General features: G+C 41.1%; 1 protein-coding gene across 17 annotated transcripts in view; it reads right to left on the reverse strand.

The window, feature by feature from the left end:
• ZNF827 (zinc finger protein 827) overlaps nt 1-17,781 on the reverse strand; it is a 184,825-nt gene that overhangs the window by 11,819 nt on the left and 155,225 nt on the right. For all 17 annotated transcript variants that reach the window (XR_003074803.2, XR_006939043.1, XR_006939044.1 and 14 more), the window contains 2 exons: nt 1,860-1,997; nt 150-321 (listed from right to left, as the gene is read on the reverse strand). Coding sequence is in view for 14 of the 17 variants with exons in the window: in XM_040700277.2 (XP_040556211.1) it covers nt 150-321; nt 1,860-1,997 (310 nt within the window). In the remaining 3 variants the exon portion in view is untranslated. The remainder of the gene's footprint in view (nt 1-149; nt 322-1,859; nt 1,998-17,781) is intronic.

Here is a 17,781-nt window from a genome sequence, read left to right on the forward strand (position 1 = left end):
CTCAAAGTCAGATAGATATGGGCAAGGTAAATACATTCAGTGCAGTTCCTCCCTGGAACACCAGAAGAGAGGTCCTGTAACACAGCCTATGCAGGCAGATAAGACAAATTCCAGTGTCTGGTGCACAGCTCTCTTGCTTAGGTCCTCACCTGTAATAGTAAGGGTGCTTCTTTCCATCACTGCCTTCGGAAGTGACAGCGCTGACAATGTCCTCAGTGTCTGTACTCACCAGCTTCACAGAATGAACGGTCAGGTGCTGGTTCAGATTAGCACGGCACTTAGCAGCGTAGGGGCACAAGTGGCATTTGTATTTTCTCTCTTCTGAGAAAGAAACAGAAAACCATCAATGTATACTTCATTTTGAAGCAAACTATTGTTAAAGCTTCCAATAACCAAGCATGCATTCCTTTGAGTTTCTCTGAGCAACTTCCTGAATAAGGTATTTTGGAAGCCAGACATTTTGGAAAATTATAGAAGTTCACAGCAATTACTCAGAAAAAAAAAAAAAGCCCTCATTTGGAAGTAGTTTAGGGCTGTATTTTTAACATGGTCTACCATTTGTAGTCAGATATTATAAAACTTTATAAACTGGAAAACTGGGGTAATTGCTGCTCTGAGAGCTGCAGCAGAGCCAGTACAGAAACAGGTCAATAATGTGCAACTACTTCCTTTGCCCAACATCTTTTATTTGAATTTTGGGTCCACTTATTCTTGAGGTTGCCCACACGATCACTTTGCAGAGTTGATGGTTTTGTATTAAGATCTGAGGGTGGGCAGGGATGAAAGGGAATGCTGCATCATTAGGCCAGCTCTGAACACAAGCTAACAAAAAAAAAAAAACAACCAACACTCAAAGAACAATTAAAAGAAATTAAACCTGAGTTTCAGTGCTTCACAACTTTTAAAATAAAATTGATTTCATTTCAAGTTTAACATTTCTAAGTCCTGGCAGCAATTTCTTTGTGCATGCCAGGCTTCGTTTTGTGAAGAACTGATTAATAAAACAACCAAACATTACATCAGCTTTTACAACCTCTCCTTTGAAGTGCTGCTGCTCTAAATTTGAAACATAATTCAACAAGTGTTAGGGGGAAGAAATTCAATAGAGCAGCTCTGGATTAAGAAAAGCCCACAGAGCCAAGGAACAAGAGCATCTGAACCTTTCCAGCACGGCTGTACTAACTGACAGAACATATACTGGCATTATACCAACAATATTTTTCATCACCGCATTAGAAATTCTTGCTTTCAAGTCTTATTTTGTGCAGTGCATCTCAGCAGGCCAACAAAGTGCATCTTCCATATAAAAACCCTGCTCGTCTCAGTTGATCTGAATCATTGGCTTTAAGGGAGCTGGTACAAACTTGAACAGTTCCTCTTAAAAACAGTAAATAATAAGAGCAAAGGTGAATGACGGTATTAAATCCTGTCAGTTTCACCATATCTGAAATATCAAAGCCAAATCTTTTGGTGTTCGATAACATTTAAGAAGCTCATCAAGTGAATGTAAGAAAGGCCAAACAAAGGCTGTGTCCTTCCTTCAGAACTGTGCTAGCAGATTTGGTTAAACAGCTGATATCTACGGGTCGATCAGCAGGAACTTGGACCAACTTGAACTTGCACATTTTGTAATGATTAATTACAAGTTGGCTGTAAAGAAATGTAAGCTAAGTCCCCAAGCACCTCTGCTGTGGCATTCTGGCCTGTTTCTGGTCTTGGCTCTGCTCTAGCAAGAAGCAGAGCGTAGCTCCTCCTACATACACTCTTCTGCTTTTCTTCTCCCCATCCATCTTAAATAAGCTACGATGAACACAAGGATTTCCTCAGTGCTGAAGAATAACAACAAAGCATCAGCTTACCTGTGTGCAGCGAGAGATGTCGCGACAAAGTCTGCTGTCGACCAAACACTTTTCCACACACTTCACAGGGAAAGAGCTGGTCATTAAATTTCCACGATGGCAATCCGTTTCCTGCTTCCAACCCTAGCTTTTCTGTTTCTATGCCAAAATACACACAAACAGAAAGTTGTATTTTAACAACTGTGAAGACTCAGATTTCACTCAGCATAATCCTACAGGTATGATATAAAAAACAGTACCTTGGCTGCATGCTGATCTGACACGAGTTCATGTAAAAAGGAAACTTTCCTAATGATGGAAAGGGAATAAATCTTTCATACGTAATCTTCCATATATACTGTATCATTAGGCCAGTTCCACAACACTTACCACCTCGACACAGTCAGAGTTCAAACAAGTTGAACAGAGTTCAAATTACATACAGACAGAAACCCAAAAACGAGCAAGGCAAAGCTTTAAACTCTAATTTTGTTTTTTTTGTGGAGAAACTATGCCTTTGGCTTGTTCACTCACCCACTTTCACCCAGTGCATGAAGACCCAGTCTGAGATGGTGGTTAATTTTACACGAAATTATTATTCATGACTGAAGGAAGACCTCCAAACCTTCCATTTTCTACTGATGTCGAAAATACTGCTGTATGAGCAGTCTTCCACTGAGGAGAAGATTGCTCAGACTAAAGTTAAGTAAAGAGGGCACAGCACGCCAGTAAGTGGGTGACACCTAGGGTAAGCTCTAACAGGTAACTTCTGTCGTCAGGCATCAAAATCCACAGCAGCCCAGAGGGCTGTCCATTGAAAAACTAAGACCTTTTGAGACATGTTATCGTTATAGAAGTGTTACGAGTTGTTCCAAGAACAGAGGGAGTCCGCTGTACAAAAAAGATATCCACACAGCATAAAACAGTCATAAAGACACCATGTAAAGACGCAGAGAGGAGAAGACTGGGGAGGAGGATGAAAAAAAAAGTATACACAATGTTTCAAGAAGGTGGTAAAAGCATCTGGACAGAAGGAAGCAAAAAGCCAGCGTAGATGGAGGATATCAGTGATACTACTCAGACCTATATGAGAAAGAGTGTCAGCAAATCTTGTGTAAAGAAATATTTTCCGCCAACGTTCTGTTGCGCCTGAAGGAAGGGACCACTGCAGATAAGTGACACAAAACTCAAGGGCTTTCAGCAGCTTCCTAAATACAACAGCCAACACAGGACAGAAGGAGTGGGAAGGTTGGTTTAGGACTTACTTTTGCTAGAAGACCTCCTATTTCCACTAGAATGGAAGATGAAACACGCAGAGCACCCTTTTCTAATCCCACACCACCTGTGGCACCACTGCCCAAAATGATTTGCCCCGGTGCATGTGATGGAAGAAAAGCATTTGGCTGGTGTGTTCAGATAAACAACAGGAGAGGAACTGAGGACAGGAATGCAAAAACATCCTACTGAGCTTAAGTTGCTATCCTAGAGTCAGCAGAATCTTCATCCAGTGAAACACCAAGGAACAAGCACTCGACTTGCACAGGCAGCATCACCTACTGCTGCAAATGTGGCAGGCATGTCTGGAAGAGTCCTGTTGACAAACAGGCACCCAGATGGCTCTAGTGTGATTTACATAAATGGTTGTCAAATACTGTAATTAACTGAAACAACAATAAAAACAATGCCTCACTTGGGGCAGTTTAGGGACAGTCGTACTTTCCAGCCCCCTTTCAGCTCCTGCGTACAGTATTCAAGAGAGGAATTACGAGGCACATCTGCCGTCCAACACCACATTTTTTCTTACAGAATTTCTAGTTGGGAAACAAGTTCTGCCTCTTCAAAACAGTCATTTTTGTGCAATTAAAAAAAAAGAATACCCTCCCCAAAGGGACTGTGACCCTTAACCTTCAAAATCTTCAATAAAGAATAATTCTTTTTGTTACTGTCCTCGAGTTCAAAACAGTGGAAAAATGTGACTCTGTACTAATGTTACAGTTATTTTAGCAGAGCTTCTTGAGTACATAATCAAAACAGTGCTTCAAAAGCGGAATATGGTAATAATTATAATAGAAGGTCACAAGGGTGCAGGTTGCTTTAATATGCTCACAACAAAAATGAATTAATTGGGACACATACCAAACAAGTCGGCACAATTAAACGTAAATATGTCTCTTAACAATTCATTTCAGCATTAGTCATCAGCCCTCTTTTATCTCTCAAGAAAGAGAAATATCCTCTTCCCTATTGTGGATTTATAGCTATCAGTTCTGGGAAGCTCATAGGAAGTTGGAAAAACACCAACTTTCTGGTTATCTCAAGCTGGGGAAAGCTAGTCCCTCGCAAAGGTGCTATGTACTGACAATATTTATTCACTGACAATAAAGAGGATACGGTAGGCGTTTTGAAAGTGTTTCTGTTTACTTTATAGATTGATTCCTACAGTCCTAGCTGTAGCACTTCTTTCTTTTTTTACACAATCTTCTCTCTATAGCCAAGTGCTTTTTCTATTCAGCAGGTTACTTAGCTTGGTCACAGGAAAACAGAGCTCGTCTCTCGTACCACAGGAGCCTCAGCACTTCGTGGGAAACCTCCTTCTGCATGCCTCAGCCTCCTGAAAGCTCTGTCTGCAGCTGGGAAATTGAAGCTCTGCATCCATACAGTAGTCCCCAGAACCTACCCAGTAACTGACCTTCACAGTGACCTGAGGAATCAGGTGAGTCATCCACAGTCAACCACTGGGCTCTGCCTCTAATTAAGGCTGGGTATGGTCCAGTGGCTCTGAGACCGTAACACCGTATTATGCACACTGTTCTCTGTGCATCCCAGTGCGCTTTAGCAAGCCACTCTGCATCATTATCTTCAAATAATACCTCACACAGGCGGGTCATTCAGCGGCCAGGAGGAAGATGGACTGAGACCAACTCAAGTTAAATAATAAATCAACATTATAAGGCATGTCGCACAGAACCCCAACTTTCACTAAGACATCCCTATACTAAAAAAAAAAAAAAAAAGGAAAAAGAACTTGATGTAAGATTTCTGCTTCAAACAAATATTCAGAAAATTCCAAAGTTCTTATGTTAAAAAACAAATATGACCAAATAATATTGAAATGATTAAATAAGTAATATGCTACATAGGTTTTGGAGTTTAAAACAAGCATGCTTAGTAAAATGAAAGGCCTCTAAGTTCTCCAGTACACCATTAAAAAGTAATAGAAAGCTTATTAATGGTTATTAATGAAATTACTTTGAAATAGCTTTAGTTTTGCATAAATTATTTAAGAGCTTTTTTTTTTTAAATATAAAACCTAATTATCAGTGAAATTTAGTGAAATATATTCTTATGGTCAACACTCCTGCATTTTACGTCACCTGGTATCACTTCCCTACCAGCCCCAAGTCAACCCAATAACAAGAATGTGCGTTAAGGCTCACATTCGTCAAAGACAGGGTTAGAAAGGGCTGGGACTTTCCCCATCTGATGTTCCTCTGAGGTGAGGATAAGGCAGGCAACGACTGCAGAAGTGCTGTTCCATCCCTCTACTTACTCCTTCAAATAGATTGATTTCTGGTAGACAAAGCCCACTGGCCCGAGAACTACTGCCTGCCCATTTCTAGCTGTTAGACACAATTCTGAATTGATACACATTTGCAGTTTTCACATTCAGTGGTGAACTTGCTTTTCTTCTCCTCAAACTGGTAATATCAATAAGGAGAACAACCACCCCTTTAGAAAAGCTTTAGTCTGACTTGTGTCAAATGCTGAGAGAGGATACCCCATCTGGTTGAAGCTGTTTGTGAAGACAAGTACAAAGCACAACCTGAATACATAAATAACTGTTGAAAGTCACTAAATCAGCACTGCGTCTGCTACAAGTTCTCACATATAGAAAAACTTCACAAGAAATCGGAAATATCTCTGGAAGACTTTGGAAGTTTAGCAGTCAGCCGATAACTTTTGGTACTACCAGCCTGAAGTGGATTGCTGCTGGCCTGTCCTCTGTCATCCTTCAAGCACCTCGCTTTTACCCAAGAGGGAAATATACTGTATGTATGCAGCTGTGTATAAACGTCACAAGAACCCATTTTTAGGATTATTTCTATTTTGTTGCTTCTAAAATAAGTTCAAAAAATGATTTATTCAGCAACAAGGTATTCAGATCGGGCAATCATGCAAACACTGCTTTAAGAACATTTATTTGGCTACGGATTCTTCTCTCCGCATTTATCTATGTTACTATAACATCTTCCTGCACTCTGCAGTCTGCATCATCAAAGATGCACTTTATTGCATGGGAGCCTTCCACTTACACATTCATCCATCACCTCCTGCAAGCACACAGTATATTTAAAAATCGAGCACTCCTTTTCTGGAATGTGTAATTCAGTCTTTGCTGCAAGCCTGTTTGCTGAAAGCCTGAGAAGGGCTTGCAAGCTCAAAAATACACTAACTATATGAAACTACAGCACTCCAAACACTATGTGTCTTACTCCCTTCCCAACTTACTTTCACAAAGGCACTATTTGTGGCACCAGAATTCTTATTTCTAGTAAGTCAGTTAAACAGCAGAACTCTTCCAGATACCATAGTTCTTGAGTAAGATGTGTCTTACTAGTTATCTAGGGTATCTGTGATCCTTAGTGGCCCTGCAGCCTTCATTTGTCACTGCCAGCAACAAAGCAACCCGTCTGGTCTTAATTTGGGATTTATCTCTCACTGTGAGCATATTCATCCAGTATTAGCCAATGATAAGCAACTGCTTTTTGGCATACAAATATTTCTGCATTCCCCAGAAAAAGAAAAAGAAATAAGAAATCTTATTTATTTTTTTAATACCCAATCTTCAGCTGAAATTCTAAGCTGGTTTGCCTGATCTCTTTGTGGGTTGTTAACCAACTTTTTTGTAGCTATTAAAAACAGTCAGTGCTCCAATACCAGTGCAAGGTATTGACATTATCTTGCATACCCTTGGTATGCAAGGGGACTCAAGTTCCCTTGTTTGTGTTCTGGGCTGGCCAGGGGTGAACTTGCACCAGCCTGGAGCCACCTAATGCCAGCAGCAGGGCCCAGTGCAAACAAGGAAGCGCCTATGAAACCACATACCCCATCACAGCATGTACCAGATATAAGTTATGATAATTTAAAATCCTTGATATGGAAGGAAATACAACCCAAATGATTTGATTTATCAGAAATGTGGTGCTAACGTTGCTCTTTATTAAAAAAATAAAAAAAAAATCAAGAAGGTCACTGAAGTGATAAAGATGTTGGTTTTTTTGAAGAGTAAAAACAAATAAAAGATGAACTTTAAAGATGCTTCTGTAGAGGGACATGGGAAAAGAGTGAAGCCCACTTCGCTGCTAATACTGAGTGCGTTGCTCAAAATGGACATCACATGTAGGGTGAGAAAAATAAAGCCTGAGTCAGGGCAAAGATAAGGTAGTTGATTCAGTGACCTCAAAAGACAAACCTGCTTCCCTCCTTTGTTTCAAAACTGACAGCTATTTTAACTTCACTTATACAAACAGAGGACTTCTGACTAAGAAATGGGGTTTTATGATGACCTTCATCTGCATTATAAAGCTTTCAGATTTGCTTTTACTGTCTGCTTTAAACTCAAAACTTAACTACAAACAAGAAAACAAAAATCTTCCAGTTCTAAACTTAAATCAGTCTGTTTGTAGTTTCTGTGGAAGGTGGCTGAAGCTGCAATAGTTTTGCAGTCATTTATTGAAATAAATTATTTTTATAATAATGTATACTACTACATCAAGTTGAGGATTACACTGGACAGCACTATCTGACTTTGATGACCCACTGCCTTGGTATAGGATAAAGCATAAAGAGGGTTGGCTTGCTGGTAACATCATTTCATATACAATAAGGTATCATTCCTGTTGCATACAAAGTAGGGCCTTGAGCTGTAACATCACTGACCAGAAAGCAGTGGAAGAGTCCCTCCAACTCCTTGTACAGGCTCCAGTTATCTTTTCTCTATCATTCACAGCTATTACAGTGAAAAAAGCCAGGTTGGTTTCACGACCATTAAGGAAATAATGCAGACAGTCTGTTTTTAAGACTGATTTGAGACACTGCAAGAAAGGGATGTGAAGTACCAACAAATCCCCCCAAACACGTTTCTGCAAGTTTATCCCATCGTTGCCAGCCAAGAGAGCGGTCAGTCCCTTGAGTAGCCAAAGCTCCATCATAATAACTTCTGCTTGCTTAGAAATAATAGCTACTGTGAATAAAAAATTAATTCTGTACCTGTTGTCAGATAAAAACTTGCTGATGTGCTCTCTGCTGCCTTTGCATGCCATTCCTTATTTCAATATAATACCACAGCACTCCCCTGCAACTATCTCTGTGATAGCTGGACAAGCTGCCATGGTGAATTTGTACAAGCTCCCATCCAGCTCCTCCCAAGCAGGTGCCTCTCACAGTTAGCTCATCCACTCATGCTGTTTCTAATTTTTTTTTTGGTTGCTACAACACTGAATCCAAATGAACATGTGAAAGTATTATTTGCTTCTATTGTTAAAGAATACAATTAATTTTTGTAATGCCAATGGGTTCCTTCCTTTTGAGTTTCTTTCCTACAGTTGTTAAAAACATGCTTCCTAAGAAACCCTTTTTAAAATTACTCGGAGACTGTCATGTACATTTAGGACCATTATGGTATCTGTATAAACCTTCCTTTTTTTCTTCTTTTTTTTTATTTTGGTCACTATGCCAATTTCTGTTTGCAGTGGGGGGTATTTCTTCTATAGAGAAAGTAATAACACAGCTAGGCCACTTAGCAGAGCCTAACACTAGTACTCCCCAGCCAGAATTCAGATAGAAATAAAGGCAAATTCGCCATTAGATTGCATTTTCCTCCTTGGCTCCTTGAATCCTTTCTAGAGGACTGAAACGTGCCTTACTAAGGAAATTGTCAGGTGGTGACCAGAACCATCGCTGGTGTAATGCAAAATACAGCCCTAAGCACAAACTGTGTATCTCTTCCTGACCAGACAGAATTAGGATTCAAAACTAGATGGAAGTCACTGCAAACACTCTGCAAAAGCCACCTTGCTTCATTTCAGCAAGCTGTCGGGGCAAGCGCCTCCCTCTACACAACGTGGTTGCTGCTGTAAAAGAAGACGTTTTACTGTTGTTATTGCAGATTCTCAGAGTGATAAGCAGTGAATCTGCCATTTCCTTGAAGCCTTTAACTTGCTCCTCCACCCTTCTATCATTACTCCTATCATAAACACATCTACCTGCAGACCAGTCTTTAATTCCTTCTGCCTCTGCTTGGGTTGCATGTCAGGCACTGGGGAAGCTGGTGAGGTGACTGCCCCAGCTGGATTCAACCAAAATACTCAGGAACCAGGAGGGAAAATTTGTACCCTGACTGAATCATAGAATAGCTTGGGTTGGAAGAGAGCTCAAGGATCATCGAGCTCCAACTCCTCTGCTGCATGCAGGGCTGCCAACCTCCACACTTAATACTAGACCAGACTGCCCAGGGCTCCATCCAACCTGGCCTTGAACACCTCCAGGGGTGGGACATCCACAACCTCTCTGGGCAGCCCGTTCCAGCACCTCACCACTCTCAAAGTGAAAAACTTCCTCCTGACATCCAACCTAGATCTTCCCTCCTTCAGCTTAAAACCATTTCCCCTTGTCCTGCCATTATCTACCCTTGTAAAGAGTTGACTCCCCTCCTGTTTGTAGGCTCTCTTTAGGCACTGGAAAGCTGCAATGAGGTCACCCCGCAGCCTTCCCTTCTCCAGGCTGAATAAACCCAGCTCCCTCAGCCTGTCTTCACAGGGGAGGTGCTCCAGCCCTCTGATCATCTTTGTGGCCCTCCTCTGGACCCTCTCCAACAGCTGTCTCTCTTGTACTGGGTGCCCCAGACCTGGATGCAGTATTCCAGATGGGGCCTCACAAGGGCAGAGTAGAGAGGGACTGAAATCATTCTGTAGAAGAAAAAATCCTTTCTCTTCAGCTTTGTTTAAATTAATTTTCTTTTTTTCTTCTGTTTTCTTTTTCAAGCTATCCCAATACCTGATTGATTGATTGATTGATTTTCCATTTAATTTACTCTTAGGCAGACAAATATTGTAGAAGACAACCTTGCACAAGATAAGATGGGTGAAGATGGAGAGTACTAAGGTAACTGTGAAAGAAATGTCACGGAATGATATGTTCTGATTCCTTTTGCAGAGCTGAAGAAGTCATTTTAAAACCTGTCTTCCTATTTCATGTTAAGTTTGTACTCAGAAAAGATTGATATTCGATCTGGCTCAGTGCTGATGTTCACTTTTACAAAATATTCTGATATTAAGATAGACAAAAGAGAATATGAGACTTCATATGACTTTGAAAAACAAACACAGTCTAAAACATAGCATGCTGAGTATTTATTAGCCAAAAGCCTGATCTATCAATTCTGAGGTTATTTAATCAGCCTCACAGCTTTGCTACCAAATTTATATCACAGAATTAGAGCTGGAAGGGACTTCAGGAGGCTACTTGTTCTTTTCTTCACCCAAAGGCACACCCACCAAACACCAAACGTACCCATCACTTCTGACAAGTGTTTGTCCAACACTGTTTAAAAAAACTCTCCAATGACACAGAGGCTCCACAGTCTCCCATGACTGTTGCTGCAATGCCAAGTCACCGCGTGGCCAGAAAGTTTTACTTTGCTGCTTAACTTAAATCTCCTCAGTTGTTACTTAAACCCATTATTCTGTATCTTACATGAACACAGGCAACATTTATTCCTTTTCTCTGAAAGCTTTATGTATTTGAATACCATTACCTTGTATCTCCTCTTTGTCCTCCAGAACAAACAGACACAAATCTTTCAGTCTTTACACACAGCTCATGGTTTCCCATTCCCTGAGTGCTGCTGTGCTGCATTGTTCCTGGGTTACAAAGCACAAAACTGGATTCAGGGCTCCAGCTGCAGAGCAAGAAGTACCACATGTGCCTTACAGACAGCATCTCCCACATCTCAGAGGGACACTGCCCTATCTGCGATGTGTACACTGTCAGCTCCACATATGGTGTTTGACCAAGACTAATTCAGCTCTCTCCCTTAAGCTGCACTGCCTGGCCATTCATCTCTCCACACACTTTGTGGCACTCATCATTCACCCAAGTACAGAATTTTTCCTCACTGAACTGACCGCTGTTTTCCAGACTATTCCTTCATTTCCTTGAGAGAAGGCAGAACTCTAATTCCATCCTCTGCAGCACTTAGGACACCTCCTAGCATGGTGCCACCAGGACACTTAATAAACACAATTCCATCACCCACAACATTAATGAAAGAGCTAAGTAACATGAGAGCAAGTGCAGACCGCTGCAGAATACCACTTGGTTCCTAGGGTTTCACAGCCATGCTAGTTACAGCTTCACCCACTCTATGTCTCCCTGCTTGTCCTGTGCATGCTGCAGGAGGCAGTGCCGAAGGCTTCACTCAGCCTAAGGGGTCAAGTTTCTTCTAGGATCTGACAACAACCACTGTTAGGCTTCTCGTCATACAAATCTGCATGTTTGTTAGAACTGCACTTCCTGAGGCCAACTGCTGTTATATTGCTGCTTTCCTTTGTCCTCTCCTGAAAATCACATTTTATCATTCTTCACCATTCTTCACCTTCTGTCACCCAAATCAAAACACAGGTCCCAAGAACTGGTTGGGCAGCCTTGTGTTGTCCTGAACTGGTTTCCCAGAAGACAGTTTAGGCAAAATCCCACATTTCTTATGCTGTGCTTTGAATGAGCGAGGCTGCTCAGCAAGCCTTTCTCAAATTTGACCTCCACTTGCCTTATGCATTTATTTTAAAAAACTGATAACGACAGCTAATTTTTTTTTAAGAAAAAAAACCCCACCCAAAACAAAACAAACCCCCCAAAAACAACACCCAAACATTTGCTGTCAAATAACTGAGAGACTCAGGAACCACATCCAAAAATGTTAAGAGGAGCCAAACTCTGCCCTACTCAAAGGGTAAAGAAGAACAAATGCTAAGTTTTATTTTCTATGTGGGATGAAATGGTGCTCTTTGACCATTTTGCCTTGGATTTGATGCTTATGAAACTAAGAGTTTCTGCTTTCCTGGATTTAATGAATGAGGTCTAGCATTATTCTGAATGAAACCAGAAAATAATTGTTCTTAGTGAAAGTACTTTCTTCTGTCCTTTACCGTGAGGCTCATTCCTGTTTCAAGAGGAACAAACATGAAATGAAATGAAAATAAATGTTTTTGTCTGCATGAGAAGACTATGCAGTGCAATAGGGGAAAAATTACCACATATACAGGCAACCCATAATAGGATAACGATCATGACTTTTCAGATAGGAGTGCCTTTAAAAATATCCATCAGACATGGACCTGAATGTATTTTTGGGGGGTCTATTTTAATTAACTGTCTTCATCTTGAAGGTTCTGTAAGTAATTGGCAAAATAATTAGTGTAGTGACTTCACCAGGAAAAGAAGTAGCCCTGTGTGCCCATGGCAATACTTGCAAGGCACTGCTGTTTAACGTGTGTAGTACTGAGAGAGAGAATGGCCAATTCACCAGCAGTTTCACGTGTTCCTCAGAGGGATCCAATCACATTGCCCTCAGTTGCTGTGAGAATGGCCAGTAAGTCACGACTGTTAAGAAAAATTTGAACATGCACATACTGGCACATTCTGCATACTTCAGCTGTCTTATTTTAGCCAAGAGCAGATCTGATCATTTGAAATGGTCTGTTCTGCATAATAATATGTTCTGTTATGAAACGGGGCTTGTTCGTTAGAAGTACAATGGCTACTCAAGAGATGGGCACCATTACCGCACCACAGATCTGCAACACACTAGATGGAAACATGCTTGGCAGCAGACCCAGAAAAAGCTCAACAAGAAATGTGATGCTGTAACCAGTTGCAGCTGGCTTGGTTAAGACTGCATTAAATGAACCAGAACTTTGGAACCCCCCTCCCATGATTCTGTAGGGCAAGCTGGTTTTCAAGGTAGCTGGGTGCACGGGAGAAGAAGGCTGCACCCAGGTAGATGATCACAGAATCATAGAGTCATGGGAATCTGAAGGCAGGATGCAGATGAAAGCATGCTAGAGCCAGAACCACTGTCACACAGTTTAGCACTGAATTATATTGAACAAATTAAGCAAAATCTGTCTCTCTTTGGAGAACTATGCCAAGCACTGCCCACTTCTGAGCAGTTCAACCATCTCACTTTCCCAGAATCACTTTCTACAACTTGTCAGTTATCCGTCTTTTGCTATCACACTTCAGAGAGCAGCCACAGTGGCTGACAATCCTTAGCCTTCTAAAGTGTGCAAAGAGAGAGCATATACCAAGTGTCCCAGAGAAATACTTCTGATTGTGAAGAATCAAACTAAAATGCACACTGGGGATCAGAAACTTCAATTAGTTATTCAAATCAACCTGCTACTCTGTCACAAGTATGTTCCTACCATCTATGACACCGCCACAAAGTCTGCATTTGTCAGAGGGAGACATCGTCTCATTATCTCCCTGTATCTGCATGAATTCATACACGTACACAAATAAAAGAGTACCTGGTTGAATTTCACCCCGGAGTGGTATCACAAAAAAAATAAAATTAAATGGTTGTTTTTCAAAACCAAGAGAACTAGATTTTTCAAGGGTTAGTGAGTACCTAACACTGTGTTCTGCAGGCAGTGATGGACCACAGCATGGCATCTACCTCTAGCACCACTTTCAGCAATTGCATTTCACAATAATACTGAGATGGAAATGAACAACAGGACTGAGTGCTTGGCAGAGAAAGCTGTGCATAGTGAATTAAGTGCCACTCTACATTATTCCACCCTGTCGGGAAGCCAACAAGGGTCAGGCACTCTCATCATCGGGAAACTGAAGGGGTTACCAAATATCCTGGATGGGCAGAGCTTGTAACTCAGACCAAAACTGAAACCAAACGAAATGATCATAAGCATCAATAATGGAATAAAGCAGGGGAAAAAAAAAAAAAAAGAAAGAAAAAGAAAAAAGAGGAGAGCTGTGTGTAAGTCAATTCATGTAGAAGTACACTTCCTCTGCAACTATACTGGCAATAAAAATTGCTGTTCCATCACCAGAAAATGCTGCCAAAATCTTGAAATATTTAGACTTTAAAGAAAGACAGAAGTGTAGCAGTATGCTTAAAAGACTATGCTTAAAGAGCACGTCATACACAGAGAGCCTGAGACAGCTAGGATCGTTCAGCCTGGAGGGAACAGCTTGGTGGGATCTTTTCAATGTTTATATAAACCTGATGGTGGGGAGACAAACCCAGGCTCTTCCCTGAAGTGCCCAGTGGAGAAGAGGCAAAGGTACAAACTGGAACACAGGAAATCCCATTTAAACAATAAAAAACCCCACACATTTTTTTTTACTGTGCTGCAATGGTCATGTACTGGCACAGGCTGCTCCCTGGAGAAATTCAAAAGCTACCTGTACAAAGAATCACAGAGTCATGAGATGGAAGGGACCCACAAGGATCATCAACTCCACCTCCTGGTTCCACCCAGGACCACCAAAACTCAAACTCTGTGACCACTGCCCTGGGGAGCCTGTTTGAGTGCCTGACCACCTTCTAAGCGAAGAATCTCTTCCCCAACCTGACGGTACCCTGACACAACTCCATGCCATTCCCTTGGATCCTGTTGCTGTCACCAGAGCAGAGCTCAACACCGCCCCTCCACTCCCTGTGAGGACCTGCAGGCTGCCATGAGGCCTCCCCTCAGCCTCTGCTCTGGGCTGAACAAACCAAGAGGCCTCAGTTGCTCCTCATATAACTTGCCCTTCAAGACCCTTCAGTGGATTCACAGTTCTCCTCTGGACACTCTCTAGTAGTTTTATGTCCTTCTTATATTGTGGTGTCCAAAACTGCATACAGTGCTCAAGGTTAGGCCGCACTTGTGGAAAGAAGATGGAGACGTGGGTCCTTAACAGCCCACTGACCCTGCCCTAAGCAGCAGAGTTGAATTAGATAATCACCCGAGGTCTCTTCTTACCTCAACCATCCTATGTTTCCTCTCAAAAATAATAGTCCAGAAGTTCTGCTGTTGTGAATGTGTAAGAAAATTGATAGCTTGTAACTGTACTCTTAACCCATAGCTTTCCTTTAAACATTCTGGCATTTAGGACTGTGAAAAAAGCCTTCATAAAGTGAACAGAGGATTATCCATAATGTGAAGTTAGAGGCTTTTCTGCAGATGAAAGCAAACAACTGTAAGAAGGTGTAAATTGTTCTAATTAACTCCAGGGGCACATAGCTGGAAAGTTACACAGTGGCAATTTAAACGCCAACATTTCATTGTCAAGCACTTCTACAGAAATCCTTAGGGCCTATACATTTCACAGTCCCCTAAGGCCTAGCACATTTTCCAGGGTGACAACAGTGCCACAGAAATCAAAATCAAAACCTTAAGGTCTCCTTTCTAGAGAAGTCTCAGGAACAACACAAGTTAAGTTAAAAATAGGAAGTCTGGCAGCAGACTAGGTGAGGCCAAGCAGGAAAAAAATCATTGGCAACTTCAGGAGAAAGGGAAACAATAGACAGACTCTAACTTCAAGTCCATTTTATTAAAATTCTGACTGTCTTAACTGACCTAGAGATTATCCAAAATTCAGAGCTAGTTGCAGTAAATGGATGCAGGAGTTTAGTTTGCTGCAGAGCAGAGGAGGCCACAATCAGCACAAATACTACCAGAAGTACGACGTATGAATGGGCATGTTTGTAGGTTGGACAGCTACATATGCAAGACCACAACATCAAGACTACACCATAAACCTTAAAGAGTGTTAAAAAAGGGGATTAGCCATGAAGAAACATGCAAATTACTTCATTCTAAAGAATGCAATACCTATGCAACATAATGAGCTTAATTATTTATCTCATTCAAATTAGAAATCTAAACATTCAGGAGGTATTTTCAATTACAGTCACAGAAGATGGTAAAAAATGTAGTCACAGCTGCATCAAGGTATGTTAAATGGCAAAGTTTCACATAGCTGGAAGATATGGACTTGCCTTTACTCTGCTCAGATCCCAGCAACTACCAGAAGAAAAGAGATTAGCCCACTAGATCCCCTGATCCAGCTTACAAGGTGTCCACATAGATGTTGGTACCACTGTGTTGGAGAACATGCAAAGATGTGGCCCATGGAGCAGGCAAATTTATCCCTTTTAGTTTATTGAAGTTACTGTGGAATTGCCACATTAGAGAAAAGAAGTAGGAGGAGGGCGTGAGCATGAAGGGAGCAGGAAAAAGCATTCTGTAAATCTAAACATATATGAATTGTTGTTACACATATCAATATTATGCCACTAACTGCATTATCAGTAAAAATACAACTGACAAAACTGTTACACAGTCCCCCCCCCCCCCCCCTTTTTTTATTACTGATCTATCCAACTGATTTAATATTAGCTTACCGGCATTTCTGAAGAGGAAGCATGGGCTATCTATCATCTTACAGGTCACTGAAGAGCATGGAGACACAGTGACAGGAGATGCTCTGATGCATTTTAGAAAATGAACTTGAGGACAGAAGCATTATTTGCCTTATTTTATTAAAATAAATATTAGTGGTAAAATTAGCTCTGGCACCAGTGGATGGAATTCAGAGAGTCAGGACTACTCATGGACTACAAGACCCAAAGCCCCACATCTTCCAATTCCAGAAGTCTATTTAATCCGCATGAGATCCATTTACCACCATCAAAATAACAAATTTGAAAGTCATAGTAAATTTTCACAAAAAGGTGGAATTAAATAATCTGAGACTGGTAATGAGTGTGCCAAATCAACATGAGGCGATCAGAATCCCTTTGTGGACAGTTGTACATTTGAAAGCATTTTCTTGGAGTTGTTTGCCTTCAAAAGGCAGGGCCCAGGATTGTTTATTGGCTGAAGACTTGGCGTGGGAGAAAATGAAAGTAGTTTGATACAGGAGACTGGGAAATGATCCTAATTGTATCTTGTGAAGGCAAGAAAGCTGGCCTCTCCCTGCTTCCTCTGATCTCCTGACTTCAATTTGCTTCCAGACTTCAGGGTCTGGAAGACAGGAACAAAGGAGTTCCTGATGAGATCCCAAAGCCAGAAGCTGTCACTCCAAAAGAACAGGCTTGATCACTTTGGACTATAAGCAACAGTTTGTACTGTCATTGAGAGTATTAGACAAGTGAACAACACAAGTTCCAACAACACATCACTACTGAAGATCAGCACCTAACACCAAGACATCGCTGGATCGAGGAGTGGTGAGCCACTTTACTTTGCTGTGATTGTACATCTGGCTGTCTGTCTCTCTTTCCCCATTTTCTACCATTTCTCTTTATCTTCTTTGATTCTTTTACTCTTTGAAGTAGCCATTGCCTAATATTGTCTTACCTGTTAATGCTTTTCAATCATAATTAGCAAATTAGCCAATTTGACCTCCAAGTAGAATATTAGTTGTTAAGAAAGCTGTAAGTAAATTTATGTGCATTATTCCTCCGAGTCTTGGATGACTCCATTGTTGTAGTGATCCCTGCTGACTAGGGAAGGCGCAACTTAAGAGACAGAGAAAGATTCACTACCCTCCAACTCTACTGTGTTTGACCAGACTATCAGCCATAGATTCAACTGTTTCACTGCTGCACATTGGTGATGTAAGTGAAGAAGAGTAGAAGTTTCTTGGAGAAACAGAGAAAATAATGAAATATTCTTATACTACATGCAGATATACGTGGAGAAAAAGATACTCCCCAAACTCATGGTTGGAGTCTTTGACAATATTCATGAATCACTGGAGAAGAAACAGTGAATGTCACCTATCTGGATTTCACGAAGGCAGGTCTGATTTACAGAATGAGTCAGTGAGATAGTGGAAAACTATTAAAACACATTAAAGATTGGCTAAG

This window comes from Gallus gallus, chromosome 4, assembly GCF_016699485.2.
Source record: "Gallus gallus isolate bGalGal1 chromosome 4, bGalGal1.mat.broiler.GRCg7b, whole genome shotgun sequence".
Classification (NCBI taxonomy): Eukaryota; Metazoa; Chordata; class Aves; order Galliformes; family Phasianidae; genus Gallus; species Gallus gallus.